We start from the raw sequence: 23,214 nt of genomic DNA on the forward strand, positions 1-23,214 counted from the left end.
TATAAACTTACCTATAGGTAAATGTCAACCATGGGAGTTTACTCCCACTTTAAGTTATATTTAGGTAAAGCAGGCATAGGGCATTGTAAGGAAGGCCCCCATCTTCCTTTTGATGTTATAAACCTAAACTGGATTGTCCTGATTCATTAGAAATCTGTAATTTTGGATGAACCAATGCACTCTTCACTATCCTCATGTGCTGGATGAAAAGAACTATACCCCTAACAACAGCATATAAAAAAAAGATCACCCTGACTCTGCCACTTTAAAAAATGGCTGCCATAGTCCAATGGTAAAAATAAAATAAAAAATGTAATGGAAAAATAAATAATATCAATCCCCAAAAAAAAACAATATTCCTTTAAGTCAGTGTCATGTTAAACATTAGATCCAAAACAATGAGCAAAATGACACAGTCAAGTGAATAAAAGGCCTTGTAAGGGCTATTAACCATGGGGGTGTTGCACTGGATTTTGCCCATTTCAAGAGTTAATTTGCCCAAGAAGTCTTGCACTGGACACATGTTAATTGGACTTTTTGTTCAATAACTATGTATTATTGCTCACCATTTTGGATTTAGTGTTTATTGTGATACTAACTTAAAACATATTGTTCACATTTGTGATTTTTGTTTCTATATATATATATATAAAGGGGAAGCATAACATTTATTTTTTGCTCCATCTGCTTTATTTCCTTGTATTCGGGTACAAGTGTGTGCAACCTCCCCTTTCTTATTACTTTCACTATTTTTATATTTGTAATTGAACAGTTAATTATTTGATTCTTTTTTACTCAGTGCAATTGCAATATTTAAAAAAACATTTAGAAAAAGTCCCATTCTTTGTAGGTTTGATAAAATATAGGCTAATATGGAAAAAAACAGTCCTGAGAAGATTAAAATAGGTAACATGGATTTGACCTCCAGAAGGTTTTACTCCCTTCCTGACCAGGACATTTTGCTGGCTTAAGACCAGACCCCTTTTTGCGATTCGGCACTGCGTCACTTTAACTGACAATTGCGCGGTCATGCGACGTGACTCCCAAACAAAATTGACGTACTTTTTTTCCCCACAAATAGAGCTTTCTTTTGGTAGTATTTGATTACCCCTGCGGTTTTTATTTTTTGCGCTATAAACAAAAATAGAGCGACAATTTTGAAAAAAAGATACGTATTCTTCTACATATTTTTGGTAAAAAAATCGCAATAAGCGATTATTGATTGGTTTGCGCAAAAGTTATAGCGTTTACAAAATAGGGGATAGTTTTATGGCATTTTTATTAATAATTTTTTTATACTAGTAATGGTGGCGATCAGCGATTTTTATTGTGACTGCGACATTGTGGCGGACACATCGGACATTTTTGACACATTTTTGGGACCATTGTCATTTATACAAATGCATTGATTCCTGTGTAAATGACACTGGCAGTGAAGGGGTTAACCAGGGGGTGGCAGTGTAGGGGTTAAGTGTTCTTAGGGGCGTATTACTAACTGTGGGGGGCTGGGCTTTGTGTTAGTGAACACTGATCTCTGCTCCAATCACATGGAGCAGAGATCAGCGTCACTTGTTGCTAGGCAGAACGGGGAGTTGCTGTTTACAACGGCATCTCCCCGTTCAGCCGCCCCGTGAGACGATCGCAGGTATCCCCACGGCGATCGAGTCCGCGGGACCCAAGACCGGACTCAGGGGGGTCCCGACCAGCACGCGAGCGCGCCGCCGGCGGCGCGCACGTGATGGCAGGGCGGCATTTAAAAATGGACGTACCTGTACGCCAATATGCCTGCCCGTGCCATTCTGCCGACGTACATCGGCGTGCGCTGGTCGGGAACTGGTTAACTCGCATGCAACACTGTGCGCAAATTAAATTTCGATTTTTTTTTTTTACACAGATAGAGCTTTCTTTTGGTGGTATTTGATGGTGGTATTTTTAATACATAAATGAAAAGAGACTGACATTTTGAAAAAAACAAAACATATCCAATAAAATCTAATATCTTCCTACATTTAGGCCAAAATGTATTCTACTACATGTCACAAGCGCTGGCAGTGATTGGGGCTGATCATGCTAGCACTGCATTGGACAATTTGGGACATTAGTATAGTTCTGATTGTTATCAAGATACTGATCCGTACAGACACTATACTAGTAATGGCGGTGATCAGCGACTTATAGTGTGACTGTGATAGTGTGTCAGGCAATCTGGCACCAACTGACACTGGCTAGAAGGGACACTAACTAACTAACTGACCTCAAGTCGCTAGTGACACTAATACAGTGGCTTTACTGTACACTGTAGTAATGACACTGGCTAGGTGACAAGAGGGATCAGGATGGCAATCGAGGGGTTAACTGTGTTTGTAACAAGTGTATGTGTGCAACTTTTAATGATAAATCTCCCAGGGTCTCTCCTTGCTTTCAGTTCTGAAAAATAACTGATAGCAGGGAGAAATCTAGCCGCAGCCAATCAGCAGGTATACAGCCAAAATGATTGGCTGTAACCTGCTGACAAACTCGTGCTGTGTCAAATCACAGCACAGATCAGATCAGATCACATCACACACACCTCTAAATCAGAAAGTTCACTGCAATGTACCGGTACGTTGCATTGCCAGGGGCTGACATTCACCTCCAGTAAATGTACTGCTGGCAGTTGGCAAGAGGTTAAAGAGGAAGTAAACCCTGATGGGTTTACTTTCTCTTTCATTCCCTGCAAAGGTAAAGCATAATGGACTACTATGCATCGCATAGTAGTCCATTATGTGTCACTTACCTGACACAGGAGCCAGCGATGTCACCGCTGTCCCCTGTAGTCTGGAGCATCCATCTTTCCGGTGGGTCTCGCTGCTCCGCCGCTGTCATTCGGCGAAGCCGCAATGACGTCACTCCCGCGCATGCGCAAGGGAGCCGCCACTCGCGGCATATCGCCGTTGACTGTGGCGCACTCGGTGCGCCTGCGCGCCGCTGTCTACGACACATGCGCCGTAGACAGCGGTGCCTGTCTTTCGGCAAATATCTCCTAAATCGTGTAGGTTCAGGAGATATTTCTTGGACCTACAGGTAAGCCTTAATCTAGGCTTACCTGTAGGTCAAAGTTGGTTGTAGGGTTTACAACCACTTTAAGAAGACCCAAAAACTTCATAGTTGTTGATTGCTGTTAGTGAGATTGTACAGGGATTATGCAATTAGTTTGTTATATGTGTAGTCAACTTTAAAGCAAGCATCCAGCGGATGAAGGTAGAGTTTTATTAGGCGGATGCCACCCATTACACAAGTGAACCTCTATAACTTGGGGAGATGTCGGGGGAGGCCCTTTCCTCTGCAGATGTCAGACCAGTACTATACACTTATGCACCTTTTTTGTATGTTGTGATATCATGGTACACTTATTTTTTTCACAGGGTTTCAACAAGCATCACACTGTATCTCCAGATAAAAAAAAACTTTCTTGGATAACACCTATACATGGAAGGGGTAAGTTTGGATGTACCCAGCAGTCATGCTTACCGGTTATGGTTTTGTTACTAAGTATAAAGCAGCAACATAAAAGTTCACAATGTAACAAACTTCTTTTGGTTTTATTATATTTTCCTGATTCATTAAGAAAGGCTTCTGGAATAAAGATATTTTATCAACTTCAGTCCATGTTCAAGTGCTTTGTAGTTTAATGCTGGTCATTTATACACCCCAAACTCTATAAAAACAATGCTGTGCACCTTTCCCATTTTTTGGCAACAAATAAAGATAATTCACTTTGCATTCAGGTAGTTTTTACTTTAACCTGACGGCAAGAAGTCCAAGATTAAATACAAGAAGATGAAGCATTATGGCATTCATAATTTAAGGCATAAATATGTTACATTATGCCCACGTTCTAGCTTATTTCTGCAAGGCACATATGGTAATAGCAAGGCAAACAATTTTACTCCAAAGCAGAATATTTATGGCATAAAATAAGTTAGTATTTTGATTTTTTTTTTGATTTTTTTTAAGTAAGACAATAAAATGTACATGTCCATTACTTCTCGCTTTCCAAGTCTTGTACCGCTGGTCAGAACAGTCCATTACAGTTCTAAGGCAAAACATGCTTGTAGCAGTGACCAGCCCAGAGTATCAGTTCTTGGTGGGCAGGCAAGCCAGAGTCATTGATATTGCTGAATTAGTGGCACTTTGACAGTCTTGACTTCTGATATGTGTGAGGATTTCTGGATAATGCAGCTGGTTGTCCCCTGAAGCTTGTCCTTTCCTTGTGCGAGGTTTGTGAGAGCCATCGCTGCGTTGATTTCTCGCCAGTAGGTCTCATCCTTGCTGGCTCCTCTTCTGTTAACTGCACTAGATTAAGTGAAAGAAACACAATTGTGTCAGAGAATTTATGGTAAATCGGAAGCCAAAGATGTACGAAATGGTCACAAGCAGGGCTTAAAGCTAATTTAAAATGCCCCCCACCCTGCATGAAAAAAAATATATATACAATATACATTTATGTCTTTACATTACATAAAGTAATCATTACTTCTGCATTGAACAGCTCTTGTATTTTATCATGTGAGCATTGTACAGTAATATTCTAAACCAAGGCTATAAGACAGCACCACCTCTGGGGCTGGGTCCATGACAAACTGGGCTCATAAGAAGTGGGTTGAATGATGCCAACAGTCAACTCAGCAGAATAAGGACATCTAGTGTTAGAAAAAAGTACTGCTGGAGTTAGCTCTAGATTTTTCAATGCATACTTGCAGCGAAAGCAGACCTTTTAGTAAAATTAGTGAGCACACATTTGTATGTGTGTGTGTATATATATATATGGACAAAAAATGAGACAATTGCTTCAGTGCTGCAATTCATTTAATAGGTTTCAGCATTGAAGCAACTGTTCCGTTTTTTTGTCCTTAATTGATTGGCGGATACATTGGGAGCCCACATTGACATTGATTTAACTACTAAGAAACTTAAAGTTGAAAGTAACCCACCTGTCTTTTCTGAGATATAAATATATATATATATATATATATATATATATATATATATATATATATATATATATATATATATATATATATATTACCAAAAGTATTGAGACACCTGCCTTTACACGCACATGAACTTTATTGGCATCCCAGTCTTAGTCCATAGGGTTCAATATCAAGTTGGCCCACCCTTTGCAGCTAAAAAGCTTCAACTTTTCTGGGAACGCCATCCACAAGGTTTAGGAGTGTGTCTAGAGGGAATGTTTGACAATTCTTCCAGAAGCACATTTTTGAGATCAGGCACTGATGTTGGACAAGAAGGCATGGCTCACAGTCTCCACTCTAATTCATCCCAAAGGTGTTCTACCATGTCAGAACTCTGTGCAGGCCATTCATGTCCCTCCATCTCAAACTCACTCTTCCATGTCTTTATGGACCTTGCTTTGTGCACTGGTCCAAATCATTTGGTGGAGGAGGGATTATGGTGTGGGGTTGTTTTTTAGGGGTTGGGCTTGGCCCCTTAGTTCCAGTGAAGGCAACTCTTAAGGTGTCAGAATACAGTTTGGACAATTTCATGCTCCCAACTTTGTGGGAACAGTTTGAGGATGGCCCCTTCCTGTTCCAACATGACTGTGCAAAGCAAGGTCCATAAAGATATGGATGAGCTAGTTTGGGGTAGAGGAAATTGACTGGCCTTCACAGAGTCCTGACCTCAACCTGATAGAACATTTATGGGATGAATTAGAGCGGAGACTGTGAGCCAGGCCTTCTCATCCAATATCAGTGCCTAACCTCACAAATGCGCTTCTGGAAGAATGGTCAAACATCCCCATAGACACACTCCTAAACCTTGTGGACAGCCTTCCTAGAAGAGTTGACGCTGTTATAACTGCAAAGAGTGGGCCAACTCAATATTGAACTCTATGGACTAAGACTGGGATGTCATTAAAGTTCATGTACGTGTAAAGGCAGGCGTCCCAATACTTTTGGTAATATAGTGTATATAATGATAACTTGCCTCCATAATCTGCAGCACCATACAAAGAATTCTGAACCATTTACACTGGTTCCAGCTCCAAGGGAAATTATGATCTAAAGTCCATTGTGCATGTCATACAAACATAACATCCTTCCAGTAAAACTCCCAGTATGTTTTTGGATGGTAGATAAAACTGGCGCATTCAGCGAAAATAAACAAAAATTAGACTGAAACTTTCCACAAGGGCTGTGCGTATATTTAAACAAGTATTTTAATTTGGTTAAATGGGTTGTTTTAAAATGATTATTTCCTGGAAAAAGGTTATACTTTGAAAGATCAGTCTAGCCTAGATGTTTTTTTTTAAGCAGAAAATATGCCTAGTGGGCTAAGTCATTCTCTGCTTGGTTTTATCTATTGGATACTATAGAAGCACTAGATTTCCCTGACATAATTCTGTTTGGTTCCCCCACCCAGATCTCCATCCAGTGGATCCCTGCTGTGCTCATCCTTACAGGAAAAGTCCAACAGAATGGACACAGCAGGTGTGCAGAGCCAGGAATATAGCGCAGAGATGATCTACAATTTCAAAGCCCTCTTACTATATGTTGAATCTATAGACATCCAATGGAAGACCACCTAGCAGTCCCGTCACTTTGATGTTTACCCCCTTTAAACTGTTACTAAACCCACAACAGTAAAATCAGTGTGTATATGCAATAAAGCATGGAAGTGCATACTATCAACGCAGGGACAATCAGCACTGTCCAGACAGAGGGTCAGGGATCCTGCAGCCTCATAGTACAGTCAGAGGAGAATGAAAACTCCTCTTACAAGCTTTAACCAGACACTAATAGAAGTCACAAGACTGCTATATACCGCTGATGAGAAAAGGTATTTAGCAGTTTATATTTACTAAAATTATTGCATTTCCATCTTCTGTGTACTGTGGGAGACCAGATATAGTGAATGCAGGGTTCTGGGTTTAGTAACACTTTAATTGCTTACTTCTGTCCTCCTGTACATAACTTAAAAAATAAACACCACACATAATCCCACTTCAATCCACCACACTCACCTTTGGCACTTACTTGGTCCTGATTCCACAGTATCTGAAACAAAGCAGAGATACCAAGTCAGTCAATTTTGTCAATTATATAGGATGAAAGTTAAAACTTTTCAAATGTTTCAAATGTTCAGGTTCAATCAGCTAAATACATTGCCGGTACATTCATTTTTTTTTTTTTAAAGAAAACAGCAACAGCCTGAGTAGAAAAGTTTGCCCCCTGTCAGGATGCTGCAGAGAATGACCCTTGCTCTCTTGGTTTGCGCTCTAATTCATCTAAAAGGTGTTTCTATTGGGTTGAGGTGAGGACTCTGTGCAGGCCAGTCAAGTTCCTCCACCCCAAACTCACTCAGCTGTCTTTATGGACCTTGCTTTGTGCACTGGTGCACAGTCATGTTGGAACAGGCAGGGACCATCCCCAAACTGTTGGGAGCATGAAATTGTCCAAAATGTCTTGGTATGCTGATGCCTTAGGAGTTTCCTTCACTGGAACTAAGGGGCCAAGCCTAACCCTGGTCCTCAACCGGGTAGAACACCTTTGGGATGTATTAGAGTGGAGGCTGCGAGCCAGGTCTTCTCGTCCACATCAATGCCTGATCTCACAAATGCGCTTCTGGAAAAATGGTCCAACATTGCCATAGACACTCCTAAATCTTGTGGACAGCCTTCCCAGAAAAGTTGAAGCTGTTATAGCTGCAAAGGGTGGGCCAACTTAATATTGAACCCTGCGGGCTAAAACTGGGATGCTATTAAAGTTAATGTGCGTGTAAAGGCAGGCGTCCCAATACTCTTGGTAATATAGTGTATGTATTAGCATGCAACAGAATGCTACAGTGTGATTCCAGCATTAGGCCACTCTTGATGTGCCAAGTTGGCAGCACAACTTTCAGCTCCAAACTACTGAAAGTGCACAAGCAGATACCTCTCCAGGTAAGACATCCCCAAGTAACTCCTGCTTTGAATGAGTGGGTGCCAGTCCAGTTTGTGACCTGAGGAATTTCAGGTGAGTGCAAGAAAAGATTGACCGCACTACAGTCTTCAGAGAACTGCACGCTTTATTCATTAAAATTCGAATGGTACAAACATTACAGACCCAGGACACAGGATGACAGCACAAATGTTAACGTGTTTCACGCAGGATGCCCTTAGTCATTGTTATAGTTATAGTTATGACTAAGTGCACCCTGCATGAAACGCGTTTGTGCGGTCATCCTGTCTCCTGGGTCTGTATGGTTTGAACCATTTGGATTTTAATGAATAAAGCTTGCATTTCTCTTTTCTGTTTCTGTTAACCTTTTCTTGTACTTAACTTTCAGCTCCAGCCCCTATATACTTAAGGAAATAGGTGGAGATTAGTAAGAAGGGGAAAAACTTTGTTTACGTTAGTAAACTATTGCCCCCATGTATTGGTTGCTGTAAAGTGGTGGCATTAGACTTCAGTCATGCATGTTGATTCAGCTGTCCTGTGTTAATACACTAAAAATCCCCCACTGGTCGGTTCACCACCCAGTACTCTTCCGAGACTTATCAACAACAAACCCAGAAGGTGGAAAGGAACATAAAGTTGGGGAAGCATGACAGATAATGCCTATAGACATTCTAAGAATAGTTGTAAACCTCAGACTTGATATATGAACAAAGCATATCCCTATATAGTGTGTACTTGTCTCAATTAAAAGCACTAAGTGTAATTTCAGTCTGCTGCTTTGTTCATCTGCTATTAGCATGAATCACTGTTGAAATTTTTTTCTGACACCAAGACAAAAAAAGGTGACAGGGGAGGGAACTCCAGCAGATAGACAGCTTCATCTCAGTTCCTGTGTGCTGTATAAAGGGGGGTGTGTCACTTCCCTCCAATCAGCTCTCAGAGCTCTCCTCACTGAGCGCTGCAGAGTGTAACTTCAGTTCTCCGCCCCCTTTTTTCTGAACTCTGAGATGAGCTTATAAATTCAGCACTTTGAACAGATGTAGTAGTTAAGAGAAGAATACAGATAGACCGATAGACAGATACCATGTATGTAGAAGGATTTGGGGTTGATTTACCAAAACTGGAGAGCGCAAAATCTGGTGCAGCTTTACATTGTAACCAATTAACTTCTAACTTCAGCTTGTTCAATTAAGCTTTGACAATAAAACGTGGAAGCTGATTGCTTACTATGCAGAGCTGCACCATATATTGCACTCTCCAGTTTTAGTAAATCTGTGCTTCACCTGGGGATAGTCCCTTCATTGGGTATATGTAAGGATTTACAACCACTTAAAATAAGTCCCCAGGAGCTCTACATAATATACATCACAAGTAGACCATTGTGACCATCATTCCTGTAACGCTAATGCCCCATAAACACGGTCGGACATTCCGACCACAAAATCCGTCAGATTTTTCTGACGTATTTTGGCCAAAACTGTTGCATACACACGGTTGCACAAAGTTGTTGGAAAATCCGATTGTTCGGAAGGAGGTGACGTACAAAACGTACGACGGGACTACGTAGAGGTCGGTAGCCAATAGCTTTCGTCTCCAAATTTTTTCTGAGCATGCGTGGCACTTTGTGCGTCGGAATTCTCTACACACGATCGGAAAAAGTCCGATTGAATTTTGTTGTTGGAAAATTTTAGATCCAGCTCTCAAACTTTTTCCTTCAGAAATTCTGACTGAAAAAGTCCAACAGAGCCCACACACGATTGGATTTCCCAACAAAATAATTGAATCAGACTTTTTCCGTTTGAATTTCCGACCGTGTGTATGGGGCATAATAGGAAGCCCAACCGCCCTACTCTTATACCATGGTACATATCCATTGAGACACATTGGCAGAAAAAAGAAGCTTGCCCCAGTATAATTATAAGACAATTAGTGGTTAGTGCAGGCACTGCCTGGGCATATCTATTGGAGAAGACCATAGGCAAGGAGTGGGGTTTGGGAGATACTACACTGGCTGTCCTACCCTCCCAACCAATGAGGGGCTTTGAAAACGACTATGTCTGTGATATAGCCACTGCCTTTAACTTACAATGCAACTCCTAAATAAAAACGAAAAAGACTCTATTAATGCAATATCGAAGTAGTCCATGTACATATGTTCTGTGATTATGATAACAAAGCCAGTATATGTATTCCAAAATACACACTACGCCAATGAAAACCCTCTGTCTTTTTCAATGTAATGTGGAGATTTCATTGTGTGAGTTAAAAATGGTCATATTTTCACAGCATGCCTCTTATAAAATAAACTGAAATAGTAACCGATTAATGAAAACCACACTTAAGGCTGTTTTTAATAAAACAGAATGTAATGGGGGAATAAAATAAGGCAATAAGCTGAACATTATCGCAGTCGGCATAGCGGATCGTCTTTTTAGAGGTCAGAAAGTTCTTTATGAGCTCTGGACAAAAAAAGCTGCTTCAGTAAACTTGCAAAATCCCCCACACTTTGTGCTATGTGCAGAAAGTCCCATAAACTTTTACAGTAAAATCATGTTGATGTATGCCACGTGCCAAGCCCACAAAGGTTTTTTTTTTGCAAGAAAGTTTTCATGAGATGTTTTCTACTCAGTGGAGTAGCGCGGGGGGTGCGGAGGGGGCCGTGGCCCCCGAACGCAATATTTAGGCGGACGAATTTGTGCGCCAGTGTGTGTCACTACTGGCTGCCTCCGTAATTTCAATTTCCTGTGTCCCCCGCGCTCAAGCTGCCATATTCAGTGTTTTTAGCGCCCTGTGATTGGGCATATGGGGGTCAAGTGCAGCGGCAGGGCTGGCCTGTCAAGTCGTCCTGTGATTGGGCAAATAATGTGTGTTGCCAAATGCACTTGACTCAGTGCTAAAAAATTGTACTTTGGGGCATTTTTCTTGAGACAGGGAGTCCATTCAACTCAATGTGCTGTCACGTGTCACATCGCTGTGAATGCAGCCTTACACAGGCATGGTCCATCACTAGAAAAACTGAAAAAAGCTATGCTGTCATCCCTGAAGTGCGTGCAGACAAGGAGTGCCTGAAAAAAGGCTGCGGGAGGTCAGCAACACGGTAATGAAAAACCAACACAAAAGACGAAAAAAAGGTAAAGAATAAATAAAAATGATAAACGAAAAATGAAATGTAATAAAAGTGTTTTAGCAAACTATATGTCATCCGGTAAGGGGTTTACAACTACTTTAACACCCCAAATATAAATGTTCATAATGATGTGTTTTCAGTGTTTCTACACTAATCAATTATCAAAAGTTGTTACATAGGAACTGCAGCCCTCATGGTAACTAATCCCTTTCAAGCCGCACTAGACAGCTGGGGCATTCAAATCTAATTGGACAACAATGGCAGTTCTTATTTAGCACATAACGATAAATGAGGCCAATTTTAAAATGATGAGGAATATTTAAATGAATGTCCTCAGACTTGGCCACCATTGTGTATCAAAATTTCAAAACAGCTGCTAAATAAATATGGAAGGTATGGTACTTAGTAACCTCTATCAAAAGTTCTTTTTTTCTCATCTAATTGAGTATGACAGCGGTGTCAGGTAGTTAAACAATACTACCAGTCGAAATAACTTGCAGAAGGCCAGCCTTTGGCACGGCACACTCCCATACTGTATAGCTTAATAAAAAGCATGTGCAGTAAGAGGGTGATACGGGCACAATATGAAGCATTTCAAAAGTAGTTCAGGCTCGTAGCCTAATGACCATTCATAATATAATGTGCGCTGGTAACCACAAAAATGGCATTTCAATACATAATCATCGCAATGAAGTTATAGTTGAATTAATAGACTTAGACAGCTATCTCCAAAACATTATTTCTGGAATGAGGATCGTCATTGTAATGTTAATGAGAAAAAAGAAAACATAAAGTAATACTTAAATATAACAGCTGCAGATAGCACAAAACGTTGTTATTCTTTCTGAAAAAATATATAAAAACTATGCAGATGGCTTTTGCAGTGAAGACGTATCCATGTTGAATCTGTTTGATCCAACATGAAGAATTTATATTGGGGAAATTATTATGAAACACATTACCTCTTGGCGCCGAACGCACGCAAATATGCGGCTTCTTGGCAGCCGGGCCTTGGCGCAGAGCGGCCGCATATTTGCGTGCAATAGTGCAGACAGTGTTGTGCCGTGAGCACACGCCTTGCACAGTGACTGGCGGCTCACGTAAAGGTTTTCCAATCACGTGACAGACACTCACATTAGGCCCGCCATGACTCCCGGCATAGCAAACCCCTTAAAGTGCCGGCGGCAGCTGGCACCAAGGGTTTAACACAGAAATGCACAATATGCTTTCTGCAATTTTTGTCACTTTTCCCCAATAATGGATATTGACCTACATACAAACCTATAATAAAGACATTCATAAGGATACTAGTAAAAATAAAAAATTAAAGTTATAAAGCTAGTAGGGTTGAAAAAGGGCACATGTCCATTGAGTTTAACAAAGAGGAAAACATTAATCAAAAAATGAAAACCCTCCATATATAGAACTCTTTACCCACAGTTGGTCTAGAGGAACGCATTCCTTCCATACAGGTCTATACATTTTAAAGAGGTGATAGTAAATCTTCTAATGGTAAGCTTGAACTAGTGATACCTGTCTAAGAGAGGATTTCCACCACTTTGGCCATACTTCCCAATGCATCTTTATTACAGGAAGTGAAGGGAACTCACCCAGTGGGACACAGACAGCAAAAAGTAAACACTTTTCTATCTATATCTAATTAAAAACCAAATAAAATACATTTTGGTCTATATAGACCTTAAAGTTTACCTGTGCTTTTTCTATGCAGGGCAAATAAAGAGGTTCATGTAAATGCTGCACCCCATTGCACAATGTCCCTAATCCCCGCCACACCAGTCACAGTATCCTGACCACTGCCACACCAGTCTCAGTGTTTCTGATTACTGCCACACCAGTCCTAGTGTACCCCATCACTGCCACACCAGTCATAGGGATTTATTTACTAAAGGCAAATAGACTGTGCTCTTTGCAAAGTGCAGTTGCCCTCTGCAAGTGCAGTTGCTTCAGAGCGTTTTAAATGGGCAGGAACTCATCCAATCATGTGCAAGCAAAAATGCTGTTTTTTTAATTTTCCTTGCATGTGATTGAGTATTCTTTGCAAGATAAAGCTTTACCTCATTTACTAAGCTCTGGTGCACCAGCACTTGTAGAGGGCAACTACACTTTGCAAAGTGCACAGTCTATTTGGCCTTAGTAAATCAACCCCATAGTGTCACCATAAGGACTTGTTCACATGTGCGATACTTTACAGAGTCATCCATGTTCGGGTCGCTCTTCAGATAGGCAGCAAGAAGGCATTGTATCTTTTTATTCCTTTCTGCATTTTCCAAAAAATTGTGACAAAAAGTTAAGTCTTCAAAAGATCATACCTCTTAAAAATACTTGGGGGTGTTTTGTTTTCTCTCCAAAAAGTGGTCATTCTGTTGGTGTTTCTACTGTCCTGATGCTCCAGGGCACCAAATGTGATAGGAAGTCAGAAAATAAAATGCATAATTTATGCCCCTAGAAAACCTAAAGGTGCTCCTTGGATTTTGGGCCTTTTTTATGAGGTTAGTTAGCCTGTGCAAAAGTCTCACACATGTGGGTATTGCCAAAAGTGGAAGGAGCAGCAAAATGTGTTTTGGGATGTAACTAGAATTACACCTATTCCTATGCTGTGTATTGGAAATATCTAATTGACAACTTTGTGTAAAAATATATATTTTCATTCCACGTTTTCCAAAACCTTATGGCAAAAAAGTGGATTTTTCATTAGACTCGCCATGACTTTTAGGGGTGTTTGCTTTACAAAATTAGGTCATTTTGTTGGTGTTTACACTGTTCTGTCTCTCCAGTTTCTCCTGTTTCTCTACCTCGAAAATAAGCCCCAGTCAAAGTCATGTAAAATCATGTAATCCACGCTGTGGCGGGAGGAAGGGGATGTCCCCTCTCGCCAACCGCAAGAACGTTAAAGCGGCGGAACATTATGGTGTAGGGAATCACGGTCTGAAAAAGACAATATCTAAATGATGCCTGTAGCTGAAGGCATCATTCAGATATATCCGCACCAAGTCAAGGACGTCATATGACGTACCTTGGGTGGGAAGTGGTTAAACAAGCCGAGGTTAGAAGCTTATTGGTTTCTCTGCAGAAGTGTGACTAATTTTGCCCTGTCTAGCTTTAGTAAATAAACCCCTCACTGACGCTTTTTGGGGGACCAGTGACCCTAATATAGTGATCAGTGCTAAAAATATGCACTGACACTGAACTCATGACACTGGCTGGAAAGGGGTTAACATCAGGGGCAATCAAAGGGTTAACTTTGTGCCTAACCAGTGTTTTACTATACTGTGTTATTTTACTATGGGAAGATATGGAATTTATTCCCTGCTCTGCAGAGACACAAATTCCATCTCTTCCCTCCTGTCAGAACAGTGGCCTGCCTTTGTTTATATAGGGCAGATCGCAGTTCTGTCTCTTTGCCTTACGATCATCAGGTGCCAGAGGACATCAAGTACCCTGCTCCTGCCGATTGGCTTCTGCTGTGTGTAAAATAAAGCTTAGCTCTGCTTTATAGACTTGTAGACTACAATCTATTACATATTTTATCTGGGTTTAAATATAGGTCAATCCTTATTTTTCAATGTATGTAAGAATACAATGGACTTATACAATGTATGTAAATTTATACATCATTTTTTTTTTTTTTATAACAGTGTAACAGATTGTTTCTTTTTTAACCAACTTTTAAATGCCTTGTTTTTTGCCACTTCTGAGCCTGAAAGCATTTTAAAAACCCTGGAAGACACATTTTTTACCAGTACCAGATGCAGCAAGAAGCAAAATTTGTGCATGTAACTGCTTGGAAGCTGTTGTCACCCAGCAGGATCTGGGATTACGTACAGTCCAGTCCATCTGTTTTGGGGTCCTATTGTTCCTTATTTCGGTGTTCCTATTGTTGTTGAAAAGAAACGAATTTGGAAAAAAAAAAATATTCCTGAGAACAGAAAATGAGGAAAACGTGTCTCGAGCACACTTGCTGTATCACTCAAGACGCTAAACAAGTTTGTCAGCAATACTTGTTAGAAGAGAACATTTTCCCTCTCATTAGAAGCAGACGTTGGTGAAAGCCATTCCAAGGTCAGTGGGTGTTGGCGAGGATTAAAAAAAGAAAAGCTTCTCCACTATGACTTGCTTATATTGGGCTGTGTTTGTGTAGATATAACTTGACAAAATCTGCCTCTCATTAGGCTTTGCACTCATCTGTGAACAAACCAACTGATATTACACAAGCTGCTAACGAGCATGTTGTAAATGAAAAAGAAAATGTTGCGGGAACATACATCGTTCCTACACGGATGGTCTCCACTTAACCACAAGACAAATATGAGCAAAATGAGCCGAAACTAGAGCCTGTGTACACTGCTGCCGTTAAAACCACATGATGGCTCCTATATGTTTTTTAATGCATTTCCTTACCCTGCTAGGTGTTTTCATTAATTTTTTTGGGGTTTTAGCTGCTTTTGTGTATCTGAAAAGCACAAAAAATGCAGGAAAGATCAAAGCTGCACTTTAGGATTTGTATTTCTACCCATCCAGTCCTGAGATTTACACTGCCATATTTGACAGCCCTATCAAGCCGGGCAGAAGACCTGATTTTCTCTTTTTTCTATAAAAATAACAAACATGTTATACTTACCTGTTCTGTGCAGTAGATTTGCACAGGGCAGCCCAGATCCTCCTCTTCTCGGGCGCCTCTTCTGTGCTCCTGGCCATCCCTCTTGTTGAGTGCCTCCACAGCAAACAACTCGCTATGGTGGCACCGAAGCTGAGCCATGTGTCCATTAAGGCACAGAGCTGTCAAAACCAGGTATCTGCTCCCCCTCAAAAAGTGCCAAATGTGGCAGTGGAGGGAGGGAAGGTTCAATCAAGTGGAATGTCCCTTTTGGGTGGAGCTCTGCTTTAAGCATCATTTACATGTCTTGTCTCTCCCAGCCTGTGACTGGACAGTGAAAGGAGAAGCAGTAGACTGATGAGCTTATCTTTCTTTCACTCTGTTCTCTCCTCCTATCAGCATGTTACTTAGCACATGAGCACTACAGCATAGCTAACTGTCTCTTTGTGCTGCTTTTCCCTCTCTCCAAGACTTAGCTCAGCTGTACAGGGAATTCAAGAGACCAAATACCAGTTCAGGTACTAACAATGCTATTATGTATTTAATATAGCTATATTATATAGCTTTATTTCATATCTGCTTGGAGTTCAGTTTTAAAAACATATATGAAAATACATGCATTATTAACTTACAACAGCATAAAACACCCTGTAAAAAAACTATAAAAAAGCAATGAAGCATGAATAAAAATGTAAACTTGTATCAAAATGAAATAGGAAGCATAACCTGCAGTGACAGAAATATGGAGGCTGCCATCGCTGGTGTCCTTTTGAAACTGCTAGTTGTTTGGCTGCCTCTCTCTTTGAGAAAGTTACCTGGAACAAGTGTGCAGATCTGGAAAGTCACAGAGTCAGAACTCCTGATCTACAGGCTGAAAACTGGACTGAAGGAATCAAGGGATTCAAAGTTTTACAATGTATTCTTTCAAGTGAATCTAAGGAAAAGGAAGCATGATGAAATCAATCTTCTAAGAATCAAGATGGATCTGAAACTTTCTAAGCACCATATAACTTATTTTTCTATTCACTTGCACACTTTTATTTTTTTCAGCTGATTTTTTAGTATAGGTACCTACTTTTTTGGAGAACTCTTCTTATGCCGTGTACACACGACCAGACTTTCCATCAGAATAAACTCTGATGGTCTTTCCGACAGAGTTTCCGATAGAGTTCAGAATGAACGGACTTGCCTACACGCGATCACACCAAAGTCCGTTAGTTTTGAACTTGATGACATACGACCAGTCTAGAAAACTTGCTTTAACCACTTAAAGAACAAGTCTATTTCTTACATTTGTTGCTTACAAGTTAAAATCTGTATTTTTTTCTAGAGTAAATAGATACCTAACATGTCATGCTTTACAATTGTGCACACTCGTGGAATAGCGACAAACTATGGTACTTAAAAGTCGCCATAGGTGACGCTTTAAACATGTTTGACAGTTACCCTTTTAGAGTTACAGAGGTGGTCCAGTGCTAGAATTATTGCTCTCACTCTAACGATTGTGACGATACCTCACATGTGTGATTTGAACACAGTTTAAATTTTTTTTACGCTGTCCCTTTAAACAAAAAAAAATCTGATCACTTTTATTGCTGTCACAAGGAATATAAACATCCCTTGTCACAGTAATAGGCAGTGACAGATGCTCTTTACGGAGGGATCTGGGGTCTAAAAGACCCCAACCCCCTCCTCTACATTTGAAAGTATTCAAAGTGCCAAGATCGGCAGTTTTTAATACTTCTGATTTTTTAAAGCTGATGCCGTTGGCTGCCGAGTAAACTGGAAGTGAGTTGCTTCCAGGTTTCTACATCCAAGACCCGACCAAAGCCGATTCCGTCTTTGTTTGGGTCTCCGGCCAGCTGTCAGACGTGACGGCTGGTGGCTTGGTTGTCCCGATGGGTCGGAAGAGCCCGGGCAAGCCATGGAAGGTGATGGGAGGGGGAAGTCCCACCACACTACTTGTAATAACAGCTGAACGGCTGCTTAGTCGCTTAATCGGTTGTTATTACAAGAAAGCTAACGGTACTGCAGGCATCACACCAGTAAAACCACTTGAAGCCAATGACGTATAGAAATGTGATTTGGTGGCAAGTGGTTATCCTTTTCTTTTTTACATTTCTTCAGTTACTTCCTGTATTTCAGGCCTAGGCAAAGGATGTCATACACCCCAGGAGTCTTTAGGAGAGGGAGAGGAGTTTTCTCAGCTAAGCACATCCTCCTGCCTGCCTGAGCTAAGTTCAGTTGGATTCCAGGAAGTAAATGCTCCATGAATCATCTTACCTTACTCAAGATGGTCACGGGCAAAAATGCTAGGGGGTGGGTTTTTCAAAGTGATTTCTCAGTAAAATAAAGCATGGAGACATTGCTGGATGGGGAAGTTTGCTTTAACTATTTTACATTAGATTAATTAAATAGTGTTGTTGGTTTGTGGTGCTCAAATGCAGTATAGTTCCACTTTAAATGTTGTGAAAGTGTGAAATAATTTCAGCACTGTGGACCACTAACATTTGCCAGCCAAGTTAAAAGCAGTTTCTCTGGCTGTCACATACAAGTGCACATGCAATCTATTATGAATCTATTATAATCTATATGAATGGAGAATATTTGGCAAACAAGCATTAGTGAAAGTGTGGCTGATAAACATGTTTCTATTTTATTTTTTTATTTTTATTTTTATAACTATGCCCAATCACTTTAAAAAACCTGATAAATTATGAATAACATTAATTACTTTGAATACTGTTTCCAAAACCTGTGTTTTTGCATGTAACAGGAGCAGGAATCAGTATCACGGTAAATTAAAACTCAAATTTAAGCAATAGTAAACATATAGATATATATTTAACCTCCCTGGCGGTACGATTATTTCGGATTTTAGGTGCTAAAAGCGGTACCATTATTTTGCATGAAAATTTGGCGTTTTATATTGTAGTCCTGTAATTCTTAGGAATAACTCTCTTAAATCTGTCCAAACCAGAGTCTAGCAGACATCCCGGGTATGATAAAGTTTGAAAAATGAAATCATAAATTATAATATAATAAATAACTATAAATAATTGTACCAAATAATAATATAACAATAATAAAAATTATTCAATAATGTAATCAAATCAAAAACACTGAAATTTACTCAGTTGCAGAATTGTCACTGTCATTACTTTTCAGTATTTGATGACGGATCTCCCCACAAATCGCTATCGCTCAATTCTGCGAGTGATTCTAATTTATTATCGCTGTTTTCTAGCTGGTCTAAAACCATTTTTGATGTAAAATAACAGTTTGGTTGCTATGGACAATCTCCAGTTTCCAGGCATAAAGAACAGTTTTTATTATATAAAACTGCATGCAGGACACTGGGCAGACCACTAGGGACAAAGGGGATGTGAAATATTTACATACAGCAATGTAATCTGTAAGATTACATTATACTGTATGTATACTGTGTGTTTCACTTTTTGAATTTGGCGCCGATCTCCGTCCCCGTGCGTCGCAACGCTCGCAGGGCACGGAGGTCGGCTCCGTGATAGATCGAGCGAGGCACGGCTCGCTCGTACAGCGGGGAGACAACGCTGGATCCGAGGGAGAAGGTAAGTAAACCTCCTCCTGGATCCAGCGATGCGGTCCTGAGTCTGGCACAAAAATTCCACCCCGAGCCAGACTCGGGAAGGCCGTCAGGGGGGTTAAGATAAAAAGCCTTCAGTGTGTATCAGCCTCCCCAGCACCACCTAATTACTTACGTGAGCCCCATCTCTCTCCAGCAATGTCCACAAGTGTCTTAACCCTCCGGGACTCTCCTCCTGATTGACTGTGGGGGCACTCGACAGGAGGGAGGGGCCAGGAGCAGGGAAGAGGAACCCGAGAAGAGGAGGATCTGGGCTGCTCTGTGCAAAACCAACTACACAGAGGAGGTAAGTATAATATGCTTGTTGTAGAGTCTTCCCTATTTTTTTTATTTTTTTTACTTTTACCATTTTTGTCTGATAGAGCTATGTTTACCCCAAGCATTTTTTATTTCACTCACTGTTCATTGACTTACTGGGGCCAATTTACTAAAAGCAAAAAGACTTTGCTTTACAAGGGAAATTGCCCTTTACAAATTCATTTTCCCAGAGCTTAGTGAATGAGGCACTTTGCTGACTCCTATTATTCAATCACGTACAAGAAAAATGCTTTTTCTTTAAAACTTGAACATGATTCTTTTTTTTTTTCCTTGAACATGATTAGTTATTTTTTGTGAAGTGAACATTCACCCCAATGACTAAGCTCTTGCGAAGTGAAAAGCCCACCTGCATTTGATAAATCTGTCCCACTACCTCTGCTAAATCTGTTCCAAGATGGAGTTTATGCACTATATATTTTTTTCTGTTCCCCTTGATCTTTCCTCTTATTAGTTTAGGTCATGTCCCAGTGTTCTTAACCTCAGCTTCAGGTTGAAAATACTGCCCTTCTAAATCTCATTCATATGCTTAATGTTTTTAAAGGTTTCATTCATGCCCCTGCTTTCCATTGAGCCTGTACATATTAATTTCCTCTAGTCTCTTCTAACATGTTTCATCCCCAAGGTTTTGTACCATTTTTGTTGTGCGTCTCTGGACCTGCTTTATGTAACCATAAGTGAGGTCTCAGAACTGGACACAGTGGGGTTGAAGTACTAAAACTGGAGTGTGAAAAATCTGGTGAAGCTGTGCCTGGTAGCCAATCAGCCTCTAATTGCAGCTTGTTCAATAACGCTTTGACAAAAAAAATAAAAAAACACAGAAGCTGATTGGTTTCTGCACAGAGCTGCACCAGATTTAGCATTCTCCTGTTTTAGTACTTTCTTCCTGATGGTGATGCACCCTAGAATTCTATTTGCTTTTTTTTTTATTGTCTGGTCACACAGTTGACTAATTTTGTTCTTTTCATTATAATCTATTATGCCCCATACACACGGTTGGAAATCTCCGACGGAAAAAGTTCGATCGGATTATGTTGTCGGAAAATATGATCGCGTGTGCGCTCTATCTGACTTTTTCTGTTGGAATTTCCGACTGAAAATGTTTGAGAGCTGAATCTAAAATTTTCCAACAACAAAATCGAATTGGACTTTTTCCGATCGTGTGTAGAAAATTCTGACGCACAAAGTGGCACGCATGCTCAGAAAAAAAAATTAAAAAATCCGTTGCAAAAAATCGGACGGATTTTGTGGTCGGAAAGTCCAACCGTGTGTATGGGGCATAATGGTTATAATGTGTGTAGAGCATTCACTTGTACTGCATATACAAGAGAAAAAAAAAAACTTAACAAGAAACTATTATTATTATTATTATTATTTAAGGTACTTATATAGCGCCGTCAATTTACGCAGTGCTTTACATATACATTGTATATTCAAATCGGTCCCTACCCTCAAGGAGCTTACAGGTTCCTAACTCACATTCATATACTAAGCCAATTTAGACAGAAGCCAATTAACCTATATAATATAAGGAAAAAAAAGGAAAAAAAAAAATATAAGCTGCATCCAACATTTTCTACAAAGAAACTGCTGTAGTAAATTTGGAACACGTCAAAACCTTAATTACTCTTCAGTCCCTGCCATGAGTGTATGTCAATAAATTTTCTAACTGATGTTTTTATTTGTTTCTTTACAGTAACTTTACAAAGTGTTTGCCCTTCAACCCTCCTCTACACTTGGCTGCCACCGATCAAACACCCAATAGGAATGAGAGATCGTTGTTGTAAAAAAAAAGATATTTAAGCAATTATACATAATCCGTGATTCACCGCCATAGAGAAATTCCCAATGAAGCAATTCGCCTGCAATGCAAACTCTGGATGTTCAGTAACTTTGTCATTTCCTGGCTTCTGTTAAATGAGTCCCTGGATTTGCTGAAGTATTTAGAGTCGGTTCCAGCTATTTTAAGTGTTATAAACGACTTTGATATTGCTTTTTTAATGTTCCAGAAAATTTTCCGTACACCTTTCTGCATGTACTAAACAGTCTCACACTTTTTTTTTAATATGTATATCTTGCCATCTTTTAGACGCCAACACATAACTGACTGGCACCAACACACTCGTCTTAAAGCTGCTGGCCAACATTTCTTATACATCATATAGGTTCACAACGCTAAATACAGTCAGCTTGTTGATTTTTAATTAGGAGTGCCTAAAACTCAATTTCACAGGTATTTTAACACTGCATACATTACATTATGAAGACATAAACAAATGGTAAATGTAAGTTTCCGCAGTAAATTGTGGAATCATTTAACAACAAATGATAATATTTTCTGAGACTTGATACTAGTTTGTTTAACTTCTTTCTTTTCAAAATCTGTTTTGACACATCATGAAAAACTGTGAACTGTAAAAATTTTAATTCTTCTACATTGCAAATACAATAACGTTTTGAATACAAAAAAAACATATGTACTATTAACTCAAAGTTATGCGAGTTTCCATTTAAAATTTTGGCCTAATTTCAGAACAAATCTGGTTATTTTTCTGAGATCATAGACACCAGTAACTAATATTTCTTTACTTTGGGCCTAAATCTATAGATTTTTTTTTCTTTCCATTTTGGACATTTTGTGCACAGATGTGAGCACAGTAAAAATTGTATTTTTAATGCTGCAAAAAACATAATACAAAGACATACATATATAAATGTGTATATAAATCCAATTTATTCAAGTTTCCATCTTAGAGTTTGGAATCATTTCTATGCAGACAAAGTGACTTTTTAGAGTTTGTAGACCCCAAATTCTACATTTTTTTTAACTTTAAAGTCTAAAGCTGTAGGATGTTTTATATTTGAACCACTGAGTGAATTGTAAAAATATATTTTTTTAGTCTACAAAATGTTAAAAATATTATGAAGTTATAGATATGTATAATTACTTATCTATATCTTAATTTCTAGCTAGATTTAATTTAAATCATTTTTTTAAGACTGCAGAAACACATTTCTACCAGATCTTCCCTTTGGTATCTAAAGCTGTAGTCTATTTATTTTTATTTCTCATACTATGTATTATGACACAGTATTCAGTAAGTGATTACAGTGATTTTACTTTCAATAACTTTTTATTAAAGATTTACAATACAAGATTTGGAATGCAGAAAAGTATGTATGTGTTTTTGTCATTCCATATTGAAACAGCTTATGGAACTGAATACAGTCATAAAAACAAAGCATATTAAAACACAACGCCAAGATAAAAATATGCAATAAAATACAGAGGAAAGATAATCTGGTAGGGATGTTGACTAATAAAATGGTAATGTCAGAAGGTGATGAAATTGCACATAAATCGCTAACAGTGCACTTGAGGGATGAAAGAGAAGGGGCACCTAAAGCATTACTCAAGGATGTTCTTGCCCTTCTAGACTGCCTCAGTAGGGATAGTTAGAATTCTTTCCATGCATGTAGGGAGCAGAGGTAACGATTCCAGACCCTTTTGAAATGCGGTTATATATTTTTGATTTATTTATCACAGGTTCTTATATAATGCTCTCAAGCAGCACTTTACACACACACACAT

At 39.5% G+C, this 23,214-nt stretch overlaps 1 protein-coding gene across 3 annotated transcripts in view; it reads right to left on the reverse strand.

Annotated features, from left to right (window-relative positions):
* Window positions 1–3,562: 3,562 nt before the first annotated feature.
* MKX (mohawk homeobox) overlaps window positions 3,563–23,214 on the reverse strand; it is a 154,890-nt gene continuing 135,238 nt past the window's right edge. For 2 of the 3 annotated variants that reach the window (XM_077491034.1, XM_077491033.1), the window contains 2 exons: window positions 7,025–7,058; window positions 3,563–4,335 (listed from right to left, as the gene is read on the reverse strand). In XM_077491034.1, the coding sequence (XP_077347160.1) occupies window positions 4,146–4,335; window positions 7,025–7,058 (224 nt within the window). In that variant the 3' untranslated portion in view covers window positions 3,563–4,145. The remainder of the gene's footprint in view (window positions 4,336–7,024; window positions 7,059–23,214) is intronic. The other variant, XM_077491035.1, reaches the window with a different exon arrangement.

This window comes from Lithobates pipiens, unplaced genomic scaffold (genome assembly GCF_037356315.1).
Source record: "Lithobates pipiens isolate NorthernLeopardFrog02 unplaced genomic scaffold, aLitPip1_a1.2 Scaffold_19, whole genome shotgun sequence".
Lineage (NCBI taxonomy): Eukaryota > Metazoa > Chordata > Amphibia > Anura > Ranidae > Lithobates > Lithobates pipiens.